A 21,693-nucleotide genomic window follows, 5' to 3' on the forward strand; every position below is an offset into this window, starting at 1 on the left:
AGATTTTCAGAGAATTCTCAGACCTGAAAGGGGCCTTAGAAAAACACTGCAAGCAGATAGTTTTCCAGGGCAGTCATAAATTAGCGCAGGCCTTGGAAACAAAGGACGCCGGGCCTGGGAAAGGCACTTCCAGGAGCCGCACAACCCAAGCTGAAGATGCGGCGCACGACATTTATGTTCCAGTGGGACTTCTGCTCAATTCCTCATTACCGGAGGACTCCCAGGTCTCTCCCGGGCATGCTGATTTGGAGGGTCTGAGAAGGGGCATGGGAACAGATGTTTTGAGCACTGCCCCCCACCAAGTGAAGTTCATTATCAGGGGTGTTTTCTTCTTTCCTTCCTTCCTTCTTTCCCCTTCTTTCTCTTCCTTCCTTCTCTCTCTTTCCCTCTCTCTCTTTCTTTCAGATTTTATTTATTTATTTGAGAGAGAAAAGGACAGAGTGAGCAAGAGAGCACAAGCAGGGGGAGCAGCAGAGGGAGAGGGAGAAGCAGGCTCCCTGTGCAGGCTAGATCTCAGGATGCTGGGATCCTGACCTAAGCTGAAGGCAGCCGCTTAAGGGACTAAGCCACCCAGGTGCCCCTAGGGACATTGCTTTAATGCTCTGACACAAGACAAGAAGATTACCATTTTGAAGGCAGGTAAAACATTTAAAAGGTCAAAAAATAATTCTCTCCATTTGCAAAATGCTGTCTTTGGCTTACAAAAGAAAGGATCTGGTCCCATCATTCTCTTTGTTGTAGTTATTTACATATATATGCATTTGCAGATACACATATCATTTGTATTTCAGTTATTTTTATATACATGATACTTGTTTATTTATCCAAACCATAGAGGAGTTCATAAAACATTAGCAAAACACGAGGCGCCTGGGGGCTCAGTCAGTCAAGCATCAGGCTCCTGACTTGGGCGCAGGTCATGATCTCAGGGTCATGAGCTGGAGCTCTGCCAGAGTGTGGAGAGTGCTTAAGATTCTCTCTCTCCCTCTCCTGGCTTGTGCACACGTGTGCACTGTCACATTGATGAGGCAGCAGGAGGCTGGCTGAGGACAAAGGGAAAGCTGGCACCCTGCACCTCCTCTCCACCCGCTCCCCTCGGTAATATGTGTAGCATTCACAATCCTACAAGACAAGAATCTCCCAACTATGATGTTAATGGCTTGCTAAAAGACAGCATTGATGGAGCCTGGAGGCATCTTGTACGTGCCCTCTTTAGCAGAAGAACACTCCATTGAAACCTCCCTTTCCCTCACCTTCTGCTAACCACAGGGTCAGGGTACTTAACCTGCCATCCCTCACAACCCAGGGCAGCAGCTCTTTCTGCCCACGGGTCCTGTCCCCGTGCTTTAATAAGCCACCATTTTGCACCAAAGATGTCTCAAGAATTCTTTCTTGGTCATCGGCTCCGGACCTCAGCCCACCGAACCTCACCTAGGTTCTAGAACTTCATCAACATTCTCTCTCTCTCTCTCAAAAAGAAGAAGAAAAATTAACAGAATAGAACGACCATCCAGAGCAAATAGAAACGAGATGAGTGTCCTTCCAGGAGCCTCTCTGCAGACAAGCATGTGGGGATCATATACCACTTTGCACACCTGGGGCCGTACTAGGCATGCACTTCTGTTACCTTTATTTCTACATACGAATATTGCTTCACTCTTTTCATGGCAATACAGATCTATGTCATCATGTTTCTAACCGCATAATATTTCATTTGTATGAATACACTATAATTTGCTGAATAAATACTCCTGTTTAAAGTTCTTTTTTTAAAAACTGGTATAGGGCGCCTGGGTAGCTCAGTGGGTTAAACCCTCTGCCTTCGGCTCAGGTCATGGTCCCAGGGTCTTGGGATCGAGCCCCGCATCGGGCTCTCTGCTCAGCAGGGAGCCTGCTTCCCTTCCTCTCTCTGCCTGCCTCTCTGCCTACTTGTGATCTATCTGTCAAATAAATAAATAATTAATTAATTAATAAAAATTACAAAACTGGTATAGAGTAGCACCTGGATGGCTTAGTTGGCTGAACGGCTACCTTGGGCTCCGGTTATGATCTCACAGTCCTGGGATCCAGCCCTGCATCAGTCTCCCTGCTCAGAGGGGAGCCTGCTTGTCCCTCTCCTCCCTGCCTGTGCTCTCTCTCTCTCAAATAAATAAAATCTTAAAAAAAAAAAAAAAAGACTGGTATAGAGGACAAAACTGGTACAGAGCTATAGAGGACGGGTGGATGAAACGCCTAAGATTCATTTCACATAGATAATGAGGAAGTAAAACCCCAGCAGAGTTTATAAGACATGTAGGATGCAGATAGTAAGTTAGTAACCTGTAAGATGGGTTAAGCAGAGTGAATGGACCATTTGTGTGTTAAAATAAAGATGCAAAGATTGAAACAAATGACAGTGTTATTTAGAAAGGGATGGAAGGGGGGTACCTGGATGACTTAGTCAGTTAAGCATCTGACTTCTGCTCAGGTCCTGATCTCAGGGTCCAGGGATGGAGCCCTACATCGGGCTCCCTACTCAGTGGGGAGTCTGCTTATCCCTCTCACTCTGCCCCTCCTCCTGCTTGTGCTCTTTCTCTCTCAAATAAATAAGATCTTTTAAAAAGGGGGGAAGTGGAAGGACGTAAAATAAATTTTACATAGTAGTAATATTTAATAAAACACTAGTAAATTTAATATCTAATTTATAATTATATTTATTTAGATACAAAGTATAAGAATAATACAAAATATTTTATAACTTATCATTAATATTGTTAAAAAGATTTCCCAGGTCCCCTGGGTGGCTCAGATGGTTAAGAATCTGCATTCAGCTCAGGTCATGATCCCAAGGTCCTAGGATAGAGGCCCGCATCGGGCTCTCTGCCCAACGGGGAAGCCTGCTTCTCCCTCTGCCTACCGCTCCCCCTGCTTGTGCTTGCGAGCTCTCTCTCTCTCTGACAAATAAGTAAATAAAATCTTGAAAAAAGAAAGATTTCCCATTTAAGAAAATATGAATACTCTATAATAAACCCTGGTTCATGTTCTCTCTAGATTGGCAGTTACATCAGCCCTAAACCGACCATGCTATCGGTGACACTCCTTACCTCTGGGTCTGGCCGCTCAGAGTTATCATGGACTCATCCCATAACACGGGCTTAGCAAGGCCAGCTGAAGGGGAAAACTTACAACTTTTACTTCTGCACACCTGGGAGCCCCTCTGCCTCTGTCTCCCCAGAAGCTCCCCAGTCTATAAGCATACTTAGGGCAACACCTCGTGGCTCAGTGGATGAAGCCTCTGCCTTCCTCTGAGGTCATGACCCCAGGGTCCTGGGATCCAGTCCCTCATCCAGCTCCTTGCTCAGCAGAGAGCCTGCTTCTCCCTCTGCCTGCTTTGCCTGCTACTACCCCAGCTTTGTGCACACTTTCTCTCTCTCTCTCTCTGGCAAATAAATAAATAGAATCTTTTATTTATTTTTTTTATTTTTTTATGATTTTATTTATTTATTTGACAGACAGAGATCACAAGTAGGCAGAGAGGCAGAGAGAGAGAGGAGGAAGCAGGCTCCCCGCTGAGCAGAGAGCCCGATGTGGGACTCGATCCCAGGACCCTGAGATCACGACCTGAGCCGAAGGCAGCGGCTTAACCCACTGAGCCACCCAGGCGCCCTAGAATCTTTTTTTAAAAAGCTTATGTAGGGAATTCCCACCAGCAGCAAACCTCCCCCTCTTGAACCACACAGACCCACAGCAGTAGTCTCCCACTTTAGGGTATCAGAAACTCCTGGGGGGGCTTGTTAAAGCAGATTCCGGGGTCACCCCCGGAGTTTCTGCTTCAGTCAGTGTGGGGTGAGGCCCGGGTGTATGCATTTCTAACAAGTTCCCAGCCAGCCCATACTTGGTTTCCAGACCACACTTTCAAGAACCGTCAATCTAGAGCATGGTTTAGAGCATGAGCTTGTTCATAGATGGTATATGCGGCCCATTTCCTTACCTGTGGTGAAGCAATTGTTTCCTCAAACATTTAATGCGCGTCTCACCCAGCACCACCTGAGGGAAATTTAGAGGAATATATCATCCCTGGGGGACCTGGGAGTCTAACTTGGAATCAGTAACTGGACTGTTCTGGAAGAGGCTTGTATCCACCCTTGTGTGGATGGGAACAGAGGTCTGAGGCAGTGACTACGTTGTAGGGGGAGAGGGGGGAGTCTCCTGGGGAAGGTGATACTTGAGAGGTCACGTGAGGATGAAAAGTCGTTGGCCACATGGGCAACGTGGGGAAAGGAACTTGGGGAACAGAGACTCTACAGCACAGGTCTTGGAGGTGCTGAGCCTATGGTGTGTGGTGAGAATCCTACTGTAATGCTGATATCAAGTGAGGCCTCAAGCTGTAGCGGTGATGATGAAAGCCTTCCGTTTCTTTGAGCGCTCACTACAACGTAGTTGGTAGGGTGATGAATGTTTTATCTGCATTGTCTCACTTAATTCTCACAGCCACCCTATGAGGTGCAGATCTAATTATATTCCCAGAGCATATTGGTTTCCTAGAGCTGCAGAACGAAGGCCCTCAAAAGCAGCTGGCTTCAACAATGGGAATTTACTGTCTTGGCCCTGGAGGCTGGAAGGCTGAAATCGGGCTGGAAGCAGACTAGTTTCCTTCTGAGGATGTGAGGAAACGCTCTGTTCTGGGCATCTCTCCTTGACTTGGAGACGCCTGTCTTGCCTCGGGGTGTGTCTGTCTTTGTGTCCAAATGGCCCCCGTTTTATAAAGATACCCTTGTACTGGATTAGGGCCCACCCTGAGGACCTCACTTTAACTTGACGACCCTGTCTCCAGATAAGGTCACATTCTGAGGTAATGAGAGGCAGGACTTCAACATATGAATGTTATAGGGGACACGATACAACCCAGAACACCATTCTACAGATAAAAAAACGGAGGCTCAGAGAGTTTAGGTAAGCTGCCCCGTCCCTCCTGCCCTGTGGGTAGGTCAGAAACAGCTAACTAGTGGTCATAGGTTCAACCTAAAAAGTAGCAGAACAGGGGCTTGCTGAAACGCAGGCCTGTCTGAAGGCACAGCTGTGCTCTGTCACCCGGTGCTTTACTGGCTTCTAGCGTTTGTTTCTGCCATGTTTCTGCAAGGCTCCCTGGGAACCCAGGGGCCTGGAGACCAGGGTGCCAAGCTGCTAGCCTGGGAGTTTCTGGTTCTTGAGTTTCTGGGTAAGATATTCTTCCATTTTCTATCTTACCTGCTTGACTGAGGGAAGTTGAGTACATGAAACATTTAAAATTCATGAAAGAAAGGGTCTTTTTCAAAATGATGTGCTGTTTTTTGTTGTTAAAATTTGAAATACTTATACATACAGAATTTATCTGAGTATAGCTATTTTTTTTTTTTAAGATTTTTTTTTTATTTGACAGACAGAGAGAGAGCACAAGCCAGGGGAGTGGCAAGGAGAGAGAGAGGGAGAAGCAGGCCTGGAGCAGGGAGATAATAGGGCTGGATCCCAGGACCCTTAGATCATGACCTGAGCCGCAGGCAGACGCTCAACCCACTGAGCCCCCCAGGGGCCCCCCCATCCTATTCTCTTTTTTTTTTTTTTTTAAAGATTTTATTTATTTATTTGATAGAGAGAGATCACAAGTAGACGGAGAGGCAGGCAGAGAGAGAGAGAGAGAGGGAAGCAGGCTCCCTGCCGAACAGAGAGCCCGATGCGGGACTCGATCCAAAGACCCTGAGATCATGACCTGAGCCGAAGGCAGCTGCTCAACCCACTGAGCCACCCAGGCACCCCCGCTATCCTATTCTTAATGTCCTGCTCAAACAGCCGAAACATTTGCAAACAATGTGTTAACCCTTAAACTTGCACTGTGAGTAGAATCACTTGGAATTATTTCAGCATTCAGGGATTGAAACACCTTAACTGTTTATCAATAAAGATTCAGACAAAGAGTTTTGTCGGAATCCAGACAATGATTCCATATTTTCCGAAGTATTTAAAAGGGAAGAGTCCTGGGCGCCTGGGTTGCTCAGTGGGTTAAAGCCTCTGCCTGCGGCTCAGGTCATGATCTCAGGGTCCTGGGATCGAGTCCCACATCAGGCTCTCTGCTCTGCAGAGCGGAGAGCCTGCTTCCTCCTCCTCTCTCTCTCTCTGCCTGCCTCTCTGCCTACTTGTGATCTCTGTCTGTCAAATAAATAAATAAAATCTTAAAAAATAATAATAATAAAAATAAAAATTTAAAAAAAAAAAAAAGAGGGAAGAGTCCTGCTCCAAATACTTATCTATAAAGACTTTGTTATTTTAGCAACTGGAGCAAACTTTCATCATGGGAAATTGGTATACCACTTCAGTGAAAGAAAAATAAAAATAAGGAGGGTTTATTCTTACTTTTGAATGCTTTAGCTATAGTCTGACATGTTTTCCAAACAAAAATTAGAGCACGTGGTTTACTTGTGAAATCAACAAGACAAAGTGGTGGCCATCTGGCCTATCTCTGGAAATGTGAGATGTCTGGACATTGTTAAGTACAGCACACAGATGAGTAATCCCGAAGCCGAAATTTAATCATACTCCTGCATGTTTAAAGGAATCCAGAACCTGGGGATTAGAAGATGACTGGGCGCTTTCCAGCCCAAAGCCCTATCTATCTCTTACTTTTCACAGCCTGATTTCTTAGAAGGATTCTCTGTACTTATTATCCCTTTTCCTCACCACCATCTGCCCTTCTGTATAACACTTTCTCCTCTACCTCTTCCAGCCACTTAGGGGTCCAGTCACGGTGTCAAGTACCCTATGGGCTAGTCAGTGCATGGCCTGAGGAAATTTACTTGGGTAAGGGCTCTTCCCCAGCTAGGAGTTCTGTCTTACTTGTAATTGGCAACCATGCCGCCGTGCGTCCTGCCTGATTTTGGCCCCCGGTGCTATAGTCGTGTGGGGAAACCTAGACACAGCTCATTTTATGATTCCTTCCTATTAGCCTGTTAAGACTGAGAAAAAGAATTTGCAACTAACTTCTGCTTGGAAGGGGTGTCATCCTTGAGCCCTAGTTTTTGGTACTTTGTCATGGTTTTATCAACAGAGTGGTTGGTGATAGCAGTTGTCAGTGCAGCCAAATTTTGGTTTGTTTGGAGGTAATCTGGTTGTATAGTTAGATTAGACAAAACACCCTGGACAGAATCACCCCCAACTTAATCATAATTATATTGATATTTTTTTAAAGTATTGATTTTAATAATGTACATAATTATGTGATCATAATTAATCTTACTATTTGATACTGATATTTGAAATATAATTACTGATATTCAAAAAGTCAACTTCAGATCTTACATCTAATTAACTAAAATAATTAACTCTGTCACACGCTTTGAAAGACTCTTTCTAGTATGTTAAACTTTAATTCGTCTCTTCTGATGGCTTTAGCTCAGCATAACAAATGTGACAAGGAGAGAGACTTTCCCAAGACTTAGAACAAGAAGCAAAGTACTTCAGGAACTGGAAGGTAGAACTAGATCAGGCAGAGAAACCAAGTATGGCCTGGCCGGGAACTTGTCAGAAATGCATACTCAGGACATCTGCATGGCTCTGTTGGTTAAGCGTCCAGCTCTTGGTTTTGGCTCAGGTCATGATCTCAGAGTTGTGAAAGTGCACCCCATGCTAGGCTCCGCACCAGGCATGGAGCCTTACGGGAGAGAGAGCTTACAACTCCCTCTCTCCCTCTGGCCCAGCCCAGCCCACAGGCTCTCCCTCCCCTGCTCTAAGGAAGGAAGGAAGGGGGGCGGGGAAGGGAAAGAGAGGTTTGCTGGATCTGAAACTAAGGTAATGTGAGATGCTCTTGGAAAAATCCTTGCCACCCAAGCTCACCTGAGGCTAAGTCATCCCAGAAAGCCAAGCTTAAGTTTTTACACAGGAAAGAGCTTTGGAGCCAAGTGTAAGTTTTTACACAGGAAAGAGCTTTGGAGCAAGACTCCGACTTGTGCAAACAAAATGACGTTAAAGGACCTGTGGTCACTAGTACTGGGCATTAGAACGAGGAAAGCGTGTATTAGGAGGGGCTTGCTCGAGTCACAGAGAACCTTCCCTCCTACACTCAGTGCCAGCACCATCCCCCTTTGCCACGCCCCACCCTGCCCCTCCAACTCATTCCACTAAATCAATAGATATGACCCAGAAGTCTAGTTTCAGGAAAACTGCAGGAGTCTTCATAAGAATCTGTTTTCTTGGGGCGCCTGGGTGGCTCAGTGGGTTAAAGCCTCTGCCTTCAGCTCAGGTCATGATCCCAGAGTCCCAGGATCGAGCCCCTCTCTGCTCCGCAGCGAAGCCAGCTTCCCTTCCTCTCTCTCTGCCTGCCTCTCTGTCTACTTGTGACCTCTGTCTGTCAAATAAATAATAAAATCTTAAAAAAAAAAAAAAAAGAATCTGTTTTCTTATGTTTGGAAACTTTAAGAGCTGCACAGTGAACATCTCAGCAAACAAAACCCACCCCAAGCCCAGTCAGTTCAGTGGTAACTAAGGGCTTCCCCATGCAAGTTGTCCCCATTGGGACATGTAGACTCCGAGAAAGACCTTGGTGTGTGCCTCGCTCCTGTGGTACGTTAGCTCCTTTACGGTCATATTGATGCTCATCTTTCACAGATAATGGATCTGCTGCACTCCGAAACGTTAAGGCACGCGTAGACACACTGAGATTTGCTATCTGCTACCCTGGCGTGTGCCGTTCACACTTGGTTAAACTCAAGCTCTGACACATAGCTAGGAGCCACCCAGGCAGGGGTTTTAAGCTTAAACAGACAGGAATTATGAAACAAGCCCATGAAAAAAATTCCAACCCCATTCTGTGGACCACGGACTGGCCTATAATCAGGGGTTAAAGTGTAACTAAGAAAAAATACAACCCAGCATCTGTCAAAATAAAATGTAATGCTTTGTAAATCTCATTTAATTCCTACTTAAAATTGAATCAGTAAATAGATAATACTCGCTCTTCATTCTTTTACTAAAAGCTTGTACATAATTAAATCTTTAGAAGCCAGGGCAACCCATGTCTTTAATATTTTCAGCAAAGTGCCTACCGTTGTTACATAATTCTGCTACCTCAAAGATAACAGAAAAAACATGACTTACCAGAAAGACCTATAACCCCAGACACCAAAATAACTTGCCAGGCATTTATTCTGAACCACGAGAATTGGATTTGTATGCTCTAGCCAGGAAGGACTTTATTTAGCTCTCACCCAACTGTGGCAAGAGTTTACCTATCAATTCAGACCATAAATGCAGGTATGACGTTTCTGCTCCTGGGTAAATACGACATGACAATTCAACTTTCTCTGATATTGAACAATTTCTCTATCAGCAACATTGAAAATGGTGGCCTTGACTACTTCTAGGGTGTGAAATGATTTACATCAAACTTTAGACGGAGGAAAGCCAGCAACCAAAAAAGCAGGCACCTGGTAAAGCACGCTGTCCGCCGGCCCTCGTCTGGGCTTCGTACAGAACTTGTGCCACGTGGCACCGCTGGGGCGCCAATCCCACTCACAGGGAGATGATAATAATGCCGTACTCCGCACCCTGAAAAAGACAGTGTGGTTACAAACCCAACATGGTCCCTCCCAGCGCGGTAAGATCTGGGGAAAGGCACTGAACTTCACACACCGCCATTCAGCCACTTACAACATGGCTTCCAACACAGTTACAGTTACAGTATTGGTGCAACTGTCTCCAAGATCCATTTTGGAGCATTCTCAGTACTTCAAGAAAGAAACTTTGGGGCACCTGGGTGGCTCAGTCGGTTAAGCCTCCGACTCTTGATTTTGGCTCAGGTCGTGATCTCAGGGTCCTGGGATGGAGCCCCACGTCGGGCTTTGCACTCCACGTGGAGTCTGCTGGAGAGTCTCTCTCTCCCCTCCCTTTGCCCCTCCCCACCTCGTGCAGGGGCACCTGCTCACTGGCTCACTCTCTCAAATAAGTGGATAAATCTTTTTTAAAAAGTATATAATAGGGGCACCTGGGTGGCTCAGTCAGTTGGACGTCTGCCTTCAGCTAGGTCATGATGGGATCGAGCCCCACGTCGGGCTCCTTGCTCAGCGGGAAGCCTGCCTCTCCCTCTCCCACTTCCCCTGCTTGCGTTCCCTCTCTCGCTGTCTCTCTCTGTCAAATAAATAAATAACTTCTTTTTTTTTTTTTAACTATACAATAGAGAAAGCATTTGAAACTAAAAGGGAATTCATTTTTCACAGCATTTATAATACTGGCTCGTCTCTACTTTTACATTTGCGGATTGCCCACACTTTGAAAGGTGGCAGTTTTTTGTTTGTTTGTTTGTTTTACCCCTAATTTTGAGGAAATCCAATGAACATCCCTTCTGCACATTTTTATTAATCCTGCGTATGCCTTTTATTTTATTTTTTTTTAAAGATTTTATTTATTTATTTGACAGAGAGAGAACACAAGTAGGCAGAGAGGCAGACAGAGAGAGAGAGAGAGGGAAGCAGGCTCCCTGCTGAGCAGAGAGCCCGATGTGGGACTCGATCTCAGGACCCTGAGATCATGACCTGAGCCTAAGGCAGCGGCTTAACCCACTGAGCCCCCCCCTGCGTATGCCTTTTAAAGCGCACAAGGAGGCAAGCTCACTCCCGGGCGAGGCCTGGGCCCCCGCAGCTTCACACAGGGCAGTCGTGTCCCGTGGGAAGAAGAATGTGGCTTCTCACCAGTTCTGCACATACTCTTCTGTTTGCAGACAAAGTGAGATTGTGGTTATCTATGCAAAACAGTCCCCACACAATGAAATAGCAATAAAGGATAGTGTCGATTTTATTTATACAGGCAAGGGACACATTTCCCTTCTCCTCCAAGGATCAGCAGGAAATGTAGGCAGTGGCTAAAGCAAGCCCATCTGGACATCCCACAAAGCGAGCAACAGGATTAGAGCCCGGCCCATGCGTGGTTTCTGTTATTACTTCCAAAGATAAATAAATGGCCAGCAAATCAAGATGGGCTTGGTTACGCTTTTGGCTTTAATATGAAATTCTTCTACAGGTATCAGCTCCAAAAAGTGCTTGTTTCTTGTATAGAATCAGATTTTTTTTTTTTTAAAGATTTTTATTTATTTGACAGAGAGAAATCACAAGTAGTTGGAGAGGCAGGCAGAGAGAGAGAGGGAAGCAGGCTCCCTGCTGAGCAGAGAGCCCGATGCGGGACTCGATCCCAGGACCCTGAGATCATGACCTGAGCCGAAGGCAGCGGCTTAACCCACTGAGCCACCCAGGCGCCCCGTATCAGATTGTTTTTTAATTAAATCCGTTTTCTGCATGTTCAAAACATCTTGCTTTTAACTTTCTTTGATAAGATTCCCAAATTTTTGAGATCTAACCCTAACCCTAACCCTAACCATTTCTAAAATACACCAATATTGACCAGGGCTACTTTTAAACTTAGAAATAGCTTGAGAAAGAACTAAATTATATTCTTAGATTTCAAGAGTATTGACAGATATGTGAAATTAATGTCAGGTAACATGAGAAACTGGACAAAATTTTAAAAGCAAAATCCACAGGTGGGTCAGTATTTTTGTGTTTGAATGTCAATTTTTTTAAACATTTTTTTTTCTTTATCTGTGGCTCTACTGACACCAAGTTAAGCACGGGCAGATCTTTGCAGAGCACCCCCAGGTGCCAGGTATTGGGGTAAACATGCACCTACAGAAGCCATGCGAACTGTGCCACCGTGAACTTGCAACATGCAGCCCACGGTGGGTAGCTGGTGGGTGGGGCCTGTCACGTGGCTAGAGTTTACAGAGGAGAAGCCCAAGCACAACGCTGTCTGCAGACGGCAAGACCAAGTACTCAAAGGAGGAGGGCGTTGGCGGCCAATGAATTCCTTGAGGTTTTGAAAAGTGAATCATGACCTGACTTCCAATTATGTTTTAAAATGCAAAAGCAGCTGCTCTTGAATACTACACAGTATTACACGTTGCAGCAACTGCAATATTTCTTTAAAAGAATGAAAGTACCTAAATTCCTGGAAAAAATATCAGCCTCAGTACTTAGTCAACCAGCCCCATCGGGATCCCGGGTCAGAAGGCTCGTGGCAGATTTCCCTCCACAGCAGCGGGGCCAGCCACCGGCCTTCTTACCACTGTCATCTCTAAGGCCAGCAGGGAGGGGGCCAGTATTGGGACGGCAAGCCCTCAGGAAGATCAGAGAAATTTAAAAAGTCAGGCCGCCTGACGGGCTCAGGCAGAGGATCGTGCGACTCTTGGGTCTCAGTGTTTTAGGTTCGAGCCCCACGTGGGGTGTAGAGATTACTTGAATAAATAAACTTAAAAAAAAAAGTTTGAGGTCAAGAGAAAAGCAGGTGTCCTCTCATAGGAAGCATTTCTTAAGAGGCTTACTCCTCAAAGTGTGGGTCACGGGCTGAGCCATCAGCATCACCCAGACCATGCACTGGTCATCACTGGGTTGACAGCAGAACCTGGATGCTTATTAAAATGCAGACTCCCAGGCCCCACCATAATCACAGAACTATAACATACATCTTAACAGTGATTCGTATGTACATTAAAATGTGAGAAATAGGGGCACCTGGGTGGCTCAGTGGGTTAAAGCCTCTGCCTTCGGCTCAGGTCATGATCCCAGGGTCCTGGGATTGAGCCCCGCATCAGGCTCTGTGCTGAGCAGGGAGCCTGCTTCCCCCTCCTCTGCCTGCCTCTCTACCCACTTGTTATCTCTGTCTGTGACATAAATAAATAAAATCTTTTAAAAAAATAAAATGTGAGAAATAAGACAAAAAAGTGACCCTGAAAGATTTGGAACTGATTAGTGAAATTAATCAGTAGGCGATAACCCCTGCTAGGTTACCCAGAAAGGAGATTTTACTAAAAGCTTAGTGAAGGATATTCCCATGTTCAAAGGAAGACTGTGTTAGGTGAAAAGGGAGTCAGTAAACCAAAGAATGAGAACCAGCAAAACAATGTTTAGTCCATGTGTATTTAAAGAACTCAAAGTATTACAGATCTCGTCGTCCTGTGACATAGTGCTATTTCATCAGGCCTCAGGGAATGCTCTCTTAAAAAAGAGAGAGAGAATGCGGGAGAGAGACAACATTCAGCTTCTTTTAGTAAGAATCACTTTGGAGTGAATGGTTTGACTTCTGTTTGGCTGGACTTGGGGAAACGAGAAGCAGAGATGGTTTTACTTAGGGTGCTTACTCATTCCAATGGCTGGAAAAGCTTATCTCCAAAAAGAAATGAATAATGTGGCAATCCATTTACACATCTGAATCATGTGGGTCTGTTTCGGGAGAATCCTTTAAGGACTGATCCCGAGCCAGAAACCAAGAACATTCAGTTGCTGTCTGAGGGCCAAGCCCTCGATCCTGGTGACTCAAATGAGTCTCGGTTTCACACTTGTAAAAATCAAAGACCAAATCAGAATCAGGGAGTGATGAAGACACAGACCTCGTGTTACAATCTTCCATTTTCCGTATTAGTATGTCCCTCCTCACTCACAGTATTTCTTTTCTGCTAAGCCCAGACTTGACCCGGGGGTCCTCCCTACTTGACGCTCCCAGCAGCCCACACACTGACTGGCTTTGCCATGCCACAGGAAACCTGTCTGCTGCCCCCGACAAAAGGCCCTCCCAGCTCTACACTTCTGTCACTCTGGGACAGAAGTCCAGGCTACAGTATGCCCCATCTCCAGGAGCAACTTAAAAATATCACAATTTGGGGGCACCTGGGTGGCTCAGTGGGTTAAGCCTCTGCCTTCGGCTCAGGTCATGATCGTAGGATCTTGGGATCGAGCCCCGCATCGGACTCTCTGCTCAGCAGGGAGCTTGCTTTCCCCTCTCTCTCTGCCTGCCTCTCTGCCTACTTGTGATCTCTCTCTGTCAAATAAATAAACAAATAATCTTAGAAAAACAAAAAAAGAATCACAATTTGATGTTACGTAATGAGCAATAGCCATTATATAAGATTGAAGAATCACGGACCTGTACCTCGGAAACCAGTAATACATTAAATGTTAATTAATTGAATTAAAAATTTTTTAAATGTTTAAAAAATTAAAACTAAAGAATCACAATTTGGCCATTACGACACGTCTCCCATGGCCCTCACTAAACATTAGCCCACATGGACTCTCCCCGGGTCACTACATACCCCTCGCCCTCTTGGTGCCTATATACACTTCCTTTCCTTAGTGACGAGGATGAAGTCTCAGGATTCCGTTCTAAAGGATCCCTAAAATTTCTTCAAGAAATAGCTCATGTATTGCTAATAATAAAAAGTACCTTTTAGAGATAGGAAGAAAATCTGCCGCTATCAAATATCTGAATGGCAGCACTATTGACATTTTGGGCTTTCTTGCAGGGAAGGGGGGACTGTCCTACCCACTTTAGGATGTTGGACAGCATCCCTGACTTACACCTGCTAGAAAGCAGTAGCAACTCCCCAGGTTGTAGCAGCCAAAATCCTGCACAGACGTTGCCCCATGTCCCCTGGGGGGCAAACCCCACCCTCTCCCTCCGTTGAAAACTTCTGTTGTAAATGATTATACGAACTCTCTTAGAAAGATGGGATTACGGATGATTTTCCCCCTTATTTTCTTGTACTTTCTAAATCTTGTCTAATGGATGTATATTGTTTATATGTTAAAAATAAGCTAGTGACTGGGGGCAGCTGGGTGGCTCAGTCAGTTAAGCATCCGAATGTTGATTACAGCTCAGGTCAGGATCTCAGTGTCCTGAGATAGAGCCCCAAGTCAAGCTCCTAGCTAGGCATGGAGACTAACTGGGATTCTCTCCTTCTCCTTTTGCCCCTCTAGTTCATGCATGCACGCTCTCTCTCTCTCTCTCTCTCTCTCTAAAATAAATAAATAAATCTTTAAATAAAATAAGCTAGTGACCTTCTACTTTTTAAAGAGAAATATCTGGGATGCCTGGGTGGCTCAGTTGGTTCAGCGTCTCCCTTCGGCTCAGGTCATGATCCCAGGGTCCTGGGATCGAGTCCCACATGGGGCTCCTTGCTCAGCGGGGAGCCTGCTTCTCCCTCTGCCTCCTGCCCCCACCCCCCCCACCACCGCTTATGCTGCTCTCTCTCTGTCTTTCTGACAAGTAAATAAATAAATAATCTTAAAAATAAATATCATTAGCTACACAGATGCCTCAATTTGATCCCTGAGTGAGTGCCAATGTGTGGTTCATTCAGTTTAAAAATTCAATTCAGGGGCACCTGGGTGGCTCAGTAGGTCAAGCGTCCAACTCTTCCTTTTGGCTCAGGTCATGATCTCAGTGTCATGGGATCTAGCCCCATGTCCGGTTCCTGCTCCGTAGGAAGTCTGCTTGAGATTCTCTCTCTCCCTCTGCTCCCACCCCTACCCCCAACGATTACACGTGCTCTCTCTCAAATAAATAAATCTTTAAAAACATTTTAAAAATAAAAATTAAATTCAGTCCCTAAAAATACTATCTGCCATATAGATACCTTAAATTAAACTTCTCTTCAGTGCGTAAAAGATGCAAAAGAAGGGACTTTAGACAAGAAAGCAGGGATTGAGGCCTCTAACCATTCAGAAAAAAACATCTAAACTCTTCTTCACCATGGTAAACCAGTGGGGCATTAGAAAGAGATGTAAAGTAAAAAGTATTTACCTAAAACATTCCACATGTACACTTTAGTCAGAAAAACACTTGCATTGTAGGAAAAAACAAGGCATATTTACTTCATCTTTAAGAACTGCTATGTGTATAGACTATGTAAAAAAACAAAGTCAAAATCAGAAAATTAAAATATCTGAGTTTAAAAACACCAATTACCTCATCTTCTTGGCTGCTAGACTAGGGTTTTTCTTTCTTTCTTTTTTAAAAGATTTAACTTATTTATTTGACAGAGAGAGCTCACAAGTAGGCAGAGAGGCAGGCAGAGAGATGGGGGGAAGCAGGCTCCCTGCTGAGCAGAGAACCCAGTGCAGGGCTCAATCCCAGGACCCTGAGATCATGACCTGAGCCGAAGGCAGAGGCTTTAACCCACTGAGCCACCCAGGCACGCCTAGACTAGGGTTTTTCTTAGTTATTATTACCATGAATTTTATTAAGTATTTTCATTCAGTCTGGCGAGGCCCTACGTGCCAGGAAGAAACAAGTTCTCAGTGAAGAACTCACCATCTACTACCCTTAGGACAAGGATGACCCTTCCCTCTGCCGAGACCCCCCACCCCCACCCCAGCACACGTGCAGCATCTCCTGCCCTCCTCTGCTTACCCGGGGCACTGCCAGAGGTTCGCATGTCTTCTGCTCTCGGGAAGAAGCTCCCTCTTGTTCAGTGGGGTGATCCCAACGGCGGCTTCCAAAAGAGCCGTGTATTTCTTGTACCTCATCTTGTCTCTCTCAGTACAAGGTCATGTACATTTCGGGCACTCATCAGCGGAAGCACACGAAGCAATCTTTGCACCGCCCCAAGCCCCTGCGTTTTTAGATGCTCTGTGTACCTCTAGCTTGAGCTATTAAACTCTGCAGGGTGGGGTGAGGGGGGTGGCGAGCGTGAGGCCAAGCCACAAATAAATAAAAAAAAGGAAAGGCTCATTCGGATTTCCCTGCAACGTCAGTATTATATAAGGCTAAAGAATTTTGAATGAAGCACTAATGAAAATGACTGGCAGGACAACCATGGTTCTAAACACAGCAATCTAACGTACACTCCCCAATTAATCCACACATAAATCTGTGACGCTGCTAATCCTTCGAGTACTAATGGCACAGGAGGTGATTTATCTCAAGGTCTGGAAATAATTGGTCCAAAGAGCCTGCCTGCCTCTGGGTGGACAAAAATCAGAAACTGATCTGCTCCTTCTACAAATACCTCTACCCAAAAAGCTGTGCTTTGACAAGTAAGGAGTACCAGTTGTCTGTTTTCTAGCAAGGCATTTCTAAGTGCTATAAACTCCTTGCTTGAGCTGAGAGCAAAAATTAATTAATTAACTAATTAATAGAGAAACAATTCTGTTTGGTGTTGTTGTTTTTTAAAAAGATTTTGTTTATTTATTTGACAGACAGAGATCACAAGTGGGCTGGGGGCGGACAGAAGCAGGCTCCCCGCAGAGCAGAGAGCCCGATGCGGGGCCCGATCTCAGGACTCTGGGATCATGACCTGAGCCAAAGGCAGAGGCTTAACCCACTGAGCCACCCAGGTGCCCCTGTTTGTTTTTGTTTTTGTTTTTTTTTAAATATCTTTTTAAATACCTCTAGAATCCTACATAGGCGAGCTCCCACAGCGTTAAAAATATACTGTCTGGAGAGGGTCAGACTCAGGCCCCTCCTCAGTGTTGTGAATGTCTCCTCTCAGCTTGGAAGAACTTTCTTGCCCTCTTTCCGTGGGCTAACGGCGGGCTGTCCATCACAGTGGCCCAGCTAAGGAGTCGTGGTACACATGAGCCCGTCTTCCCTGGGGTGAAAATAGGACATTCAGCAAAATGCCCCCTTCCTGTCGGAGCTACAAACCAGGGGAGATAGGACGCCAGGACTGTGGGCACGCATGTTCCCTGCCATGTGCGAGGGCTCGTCACTAGCTGTTAGGAAGAACTGTACCAACAGCAATGTGATGATTTCATTTGAGCTTCTGAATCCAGCTGTGCCGAAGGTCCTGGTCCTCCCGGGAGATCCCACTTACACTTTTTATCTAAGTTAATAAATTGACTGCTGTGAAATTTCATTTTAGTTGTGTTTCTGTCCCTCTGAAGAAGTTCTGACTTATCTATCTATCCCTGACCAATCTCTTCAAGCCTTATTTTTTACCACTGAATATTCTAGAGGACTTGTGCTGTTCCTTGTCTAAACAGACTCAGACATAAAAGGGAAGTAAAACGGGAGGGAGGCATTATGGATTAATCCTGATTAACCTAGATATCCGCAGTGCGTAAGTGTCCCAAACTCTTCCCCACCCTCCCAAACCTTGAACTCTTCCTCTATAGATTCTCTTTCCTCAATAGCAACTTTCTTTGTCTTTTTTTTTTTTTAACCTGAATGACCTAAATCATCGGTCTCCAAAGTAGGGTGTACACACCCAAAGTCCTCGGGGTATGGAAAAAAAAAAATTAAACCATCTATTTCCTATTTTCTCTCATCCATTAAAAATTTAGCTTGAGTGACTTTGAAACAGTCATAATATTTACTTTGAGAACTAATATATTATAAATTACACTAAGATACGCCAGTTATAAAACTGAGGGTTACTGGAGGGGAGGTGGGCCAGGGGATGGGGTAACCGGGTGATGGGCAGTAAAGAGGGCACTGGATGTAATAAGCACTGGGTGTTACATGCAACTGATGAATCATTACATTCTACCCTGAAACTTATAATACACTATATATTAATTGAGTTTAAATAAAATCTAAAAAACAAATAAATAATAATAAATTTTTTTTTAAGTTAAAAAGATATGCTAGTTATAAATTACTGTCATAGGTTGTGTTTTAAAAAGTGAATAGTTGGGGTGCCTGAGTGGCTCAGTGGGTTAAGCCTCTGCCTTTGGCTCAGGTCATGGTCTCAGGGTCCTGGGATCGAGCCCCACATCAGGCTCTCTGCTCGACGGGGAGCCTGCTTCCTCCTCTGTCTCTGCCTACTTGTGATCTCTGTCTGTCAAATAGATAAATAAAATCTTAAAAAAAAAAAAAAAAAGTGAAGAGGGTGGGTCAGTGACTTAAATAACCCTTCAATCCCTCCTTAAGCCACAGTTTCCCATTTAGAAGATGAGAGGCCTGTCCAGACAAATGCAGGGTTATGTTTCAATACCAACAATAAACTAAGAACTCCGCTTCACTTGCCTGATTATACAATTAATGAAATCCGACCACAACAGAGTGGTGAAAACAAGGGATAAACCACTTGGTCTGGGAATATTTCATTTCCATAGTATTCATGAATATTACTCCCACTGGTTGTTCTGTAAACAATTAGTACCAGTTAGTCACAGGAATTCTTTTATAGGCTGAACTTGGTTTTGCTACAGCTGCCACCGCTGAAAAAAGCTACAATACAGCCCTCATTTAATCATACAGGAAGATGTAATTATACTTACACACAACAGTCTTTGTTCTAACAAATTGTATTTCTAATGACGCGTGATAAAAATTACTATACAGCCCTCTCCAATAAGAAACGAAGCCTGAGCTAGCAACAACACAAAAAAATCAAGTTAAACTTGCTACCCACTGGCAGCTGCTTTACTTGGGTGAAAGTGACATGATACTTTATAAATGTCATGTTTTAAAGTTTCGTTTTCTGTAGGAATTTTTTATGCACTTCACATACATCTTATGAAGTGATTCTTATCTATGATGACCTCATACAAAACCAAAATTGGGTCTTTCATGAGGAAGAGAATTCTGCCTTAGCAGATAATTAGAAAGAATCTGCTTTTCTTCCATAAATGAGATTGTCCTGTTTTATAATTTATTTATTTAGCCCTTTTTTAAAAAAAAGATTTTATTTATTTATTTGACAGATCACAAGTAGGCAGAGAGAGGAGGAAGCAGGCTCCCTGCTGAGCAGAGAGCCTGATGTGGGGCTCAATCCCAGGGTCCTGAGCTGAAGGCAGAGGCTTTAATCCACTGAGCCACCCAGGTGCCCCTATTTAGCCCTTTTAAAAAATTGTCATCTTGGGGTGCCCCATTAGAGAGAACAAAGTCTAAACTTTCCTCTCTGGCGTGCCTGGGTGGCTCGGTCGTTAAGTGCCTGCCTTCAGCTCAGATCATAGTTCCAGGGTCCTGGTTTCTAGCCCCTCATTGAGCCTTCTTCTTCCTTTCCCTCTGCCTGCCACTTCTCCAGCTTGTGCTTACTCTCTCTCTGTCAAATAAATAAATAAAACCTTTAAAAAATAATTGTCATCTATGTGCGAACGCCTTCATAAGAGTACTTAAGGACAATAACACAGAAAACAAAAATCTAGCCAAAATACCCCCATCCAAATATGTACTTATATGGCATTTTCTCTGTAACTCCGGAAACTCTTCAGAAATATGTATTTATTTAGTTAATTCCCTTAAAATTCTAGAAATTCTTTACAACTACAACCATCTGATTAAAAATCACTTATCTATTTAAAAAAACGACTTTAAGTCTACACGATCCAAAAAAGCTTTTAAGTTAGGATACTCAAGGGCACTTTAGCCTGAATGATTAAAGTTGAACATAAAAATTCACAGATCAGACGGGTGTATTCCCTTGATCTGATTATTTCTACTTTATTTCTGCCGGAGGGAAACAGTGGACATCCTTCTTTCCTGGGTATTTTAACCGTTCCTGTGCTTTAGAAGTATACAAGTGGAAATGAACTAATGTCCCAAACGGGCTGTTTTACAGGGTGTGGTCTGCTTTTCAGGGAGCCGGAAAAAGCCCTAACTAAAAGTAGAAGAGTGAGGGAAACCACAATTTCTTTTTTAAAGCTTTACTGCAAATAAACCATATGACTTCATGCATATATTTTCTGCCCCCTTAATACCGTCATATATAATATATTTTACATATTTGCTACTCAGGTGATCTATGAGAACACTGTAAGAAAAACAGGCTCCATGACATAGCAGCATCACCAGAGTTCGCGAACACTAGCTGGGGCTCTCTTAGATTCGCCTGCCTCTGCCCAAACCGGCCTGCTCTCTTCACAGTCGCCAGAATGCACTCTCTCTGGGGTTTATTTAAACCATTACCTTCAACTGGATGCCACCAAATCCGTAGTTCTAATCCTCCCTTTCCACCCAGCCCAGTCCGTGTCTGCAATCGCCCCCGGCCCGCCCGCAGCCACGGCTGCCTCCTGCCCTTTCCTGTTTCCTGCATCCTCCTCCTGGTTTGCCTGGCGTGTGACCCGGACGCCACGCTCACCCGGTCCCCTGGTGCCCACTCACACCAGCCCCACGACACGGGCCAAGAGAGCTGTGCGTACGTGGCAAGACTGGATCTGAGTCCCACCTCTGCTGTTCAACACCTAGTGATCCCCATCAAGTTACATGACCACATGACCCTTCTGAACCTGTTTCATCATCTGTCAAACGGGAGCAAGACCAAAACAGCGATGGTTTTAGGAATGCCTGGGAGTGATGTAGATGCATCCAGCACCTCTCGTCTCGTCCCTCAGTCCACATCCGCCATCTGTCCTTCTTCCACTCCCAAGACCTCTTCAAGAAACCTTCCTAGGGGCCCCTGGGTGGCTCAGTGGGTTAAAGCCTCTGCCTTCAGCTCCGTTCATGATCCCAGGGTCCTGGGATCGAGCCCCGCATAGGGCTCTCTGCTTGCTTCCTCCTCTCTCTGCCTGCCTTTCTGCCTACTTGTGATCTGTCAAATGGATAAATAAAAATCTAAGAAAGAAAGAAAGAAAGAAAGAAAGAAAGAAAGAGAGAGAAAGAAAGAAAGAAAGAAACCTTCCTAATTCTCACTTCTCTATAGTCAAGCACGGGTGCACTTACAAACTTCTGACCCTCCCATGCAGCCACAACTCCCTTCAACACACAGTTAAAGAACCAGAAAAGCCCAAGACCGAGTGGTGTAGGGTAAAATCAGAGACTGAAAAAAAGTCAGGCTGAAAGGAACAGGAACCCAGGGGCTGGAGTGAGTGATAGAAACCCTGAAAAAGAGAACACAGGGTCTTGGTGGCCCACTCACGTGGTACCCACCAACTACAGAGGCTCTACCTTATAAGAGTCCCCAGATTTTTAACCTCCGCT

At 44.8% G+C, this 21,693-nt stretch overlaps 1 protein-coding gene and 1 long non-coding RNA gene across 4 annotated transcripts in view; one reads left to right on the forward strand and one right to left on the reverse strand.

Annotated features, from left to right (window-relative positions):
- The window catches only part of TJP2 (tight junction protein 2), a 120,408-nt gene that overhangs the window by 85,186 nt on the left and 13,529 nt on the right, over nt 1-21,693 (reverse strand). The window contains exons 1-2 of one of the 3 annotated variants that reach the window (XM_032306733.1): nt 9,432-9,518; nt 3,971-4,026 (exon numbers count right to left, since the gene is read on the reverse strand). The exons of 1 other annotated variant lie outside the window; for it this stretch is intronic. In XM_032306733.1, coding sequence (XP_032162624.1) covers nt 3,971-4,000 — 30 coding nt within the window. In that variant the 5' untranslated portion in view covers nt 4,001-4,026; nt 9,432-9,518. Of the gene's footprint in view, nt 1-3,970; nt 4,027-9,431; nt 9,553-21,693 lie in introns of those variants that run through there. One more of the 3 variants, XM_032306736.1, reaches the window with a different exon arrangement.
- The window catches only part of LOC116570109, an 89,448-nt gene that overhangs the window by 57,568 nt on the left and 10,187 nt on the right, over nt 1-21,693 (forward strand). The gene's annotated exons all lie outside the window — the stretch shown is intronic.

The sequence above is a fragment of the Mustela erminea genome, chromosome 12 (assembly GCF_009829155.1).
Source record: "Mustela erminea isolate mMusErm1 chromosome 12, mMusErm1.Pri, whole genome shotgun sequence".
NCBI classification, from domain to species: domain Eukaryota; kingdom Metazoa; phylum Chordata; class Mammalia; order Carnivora; family Mustelidae; genus Mustela; species Mustela erminea.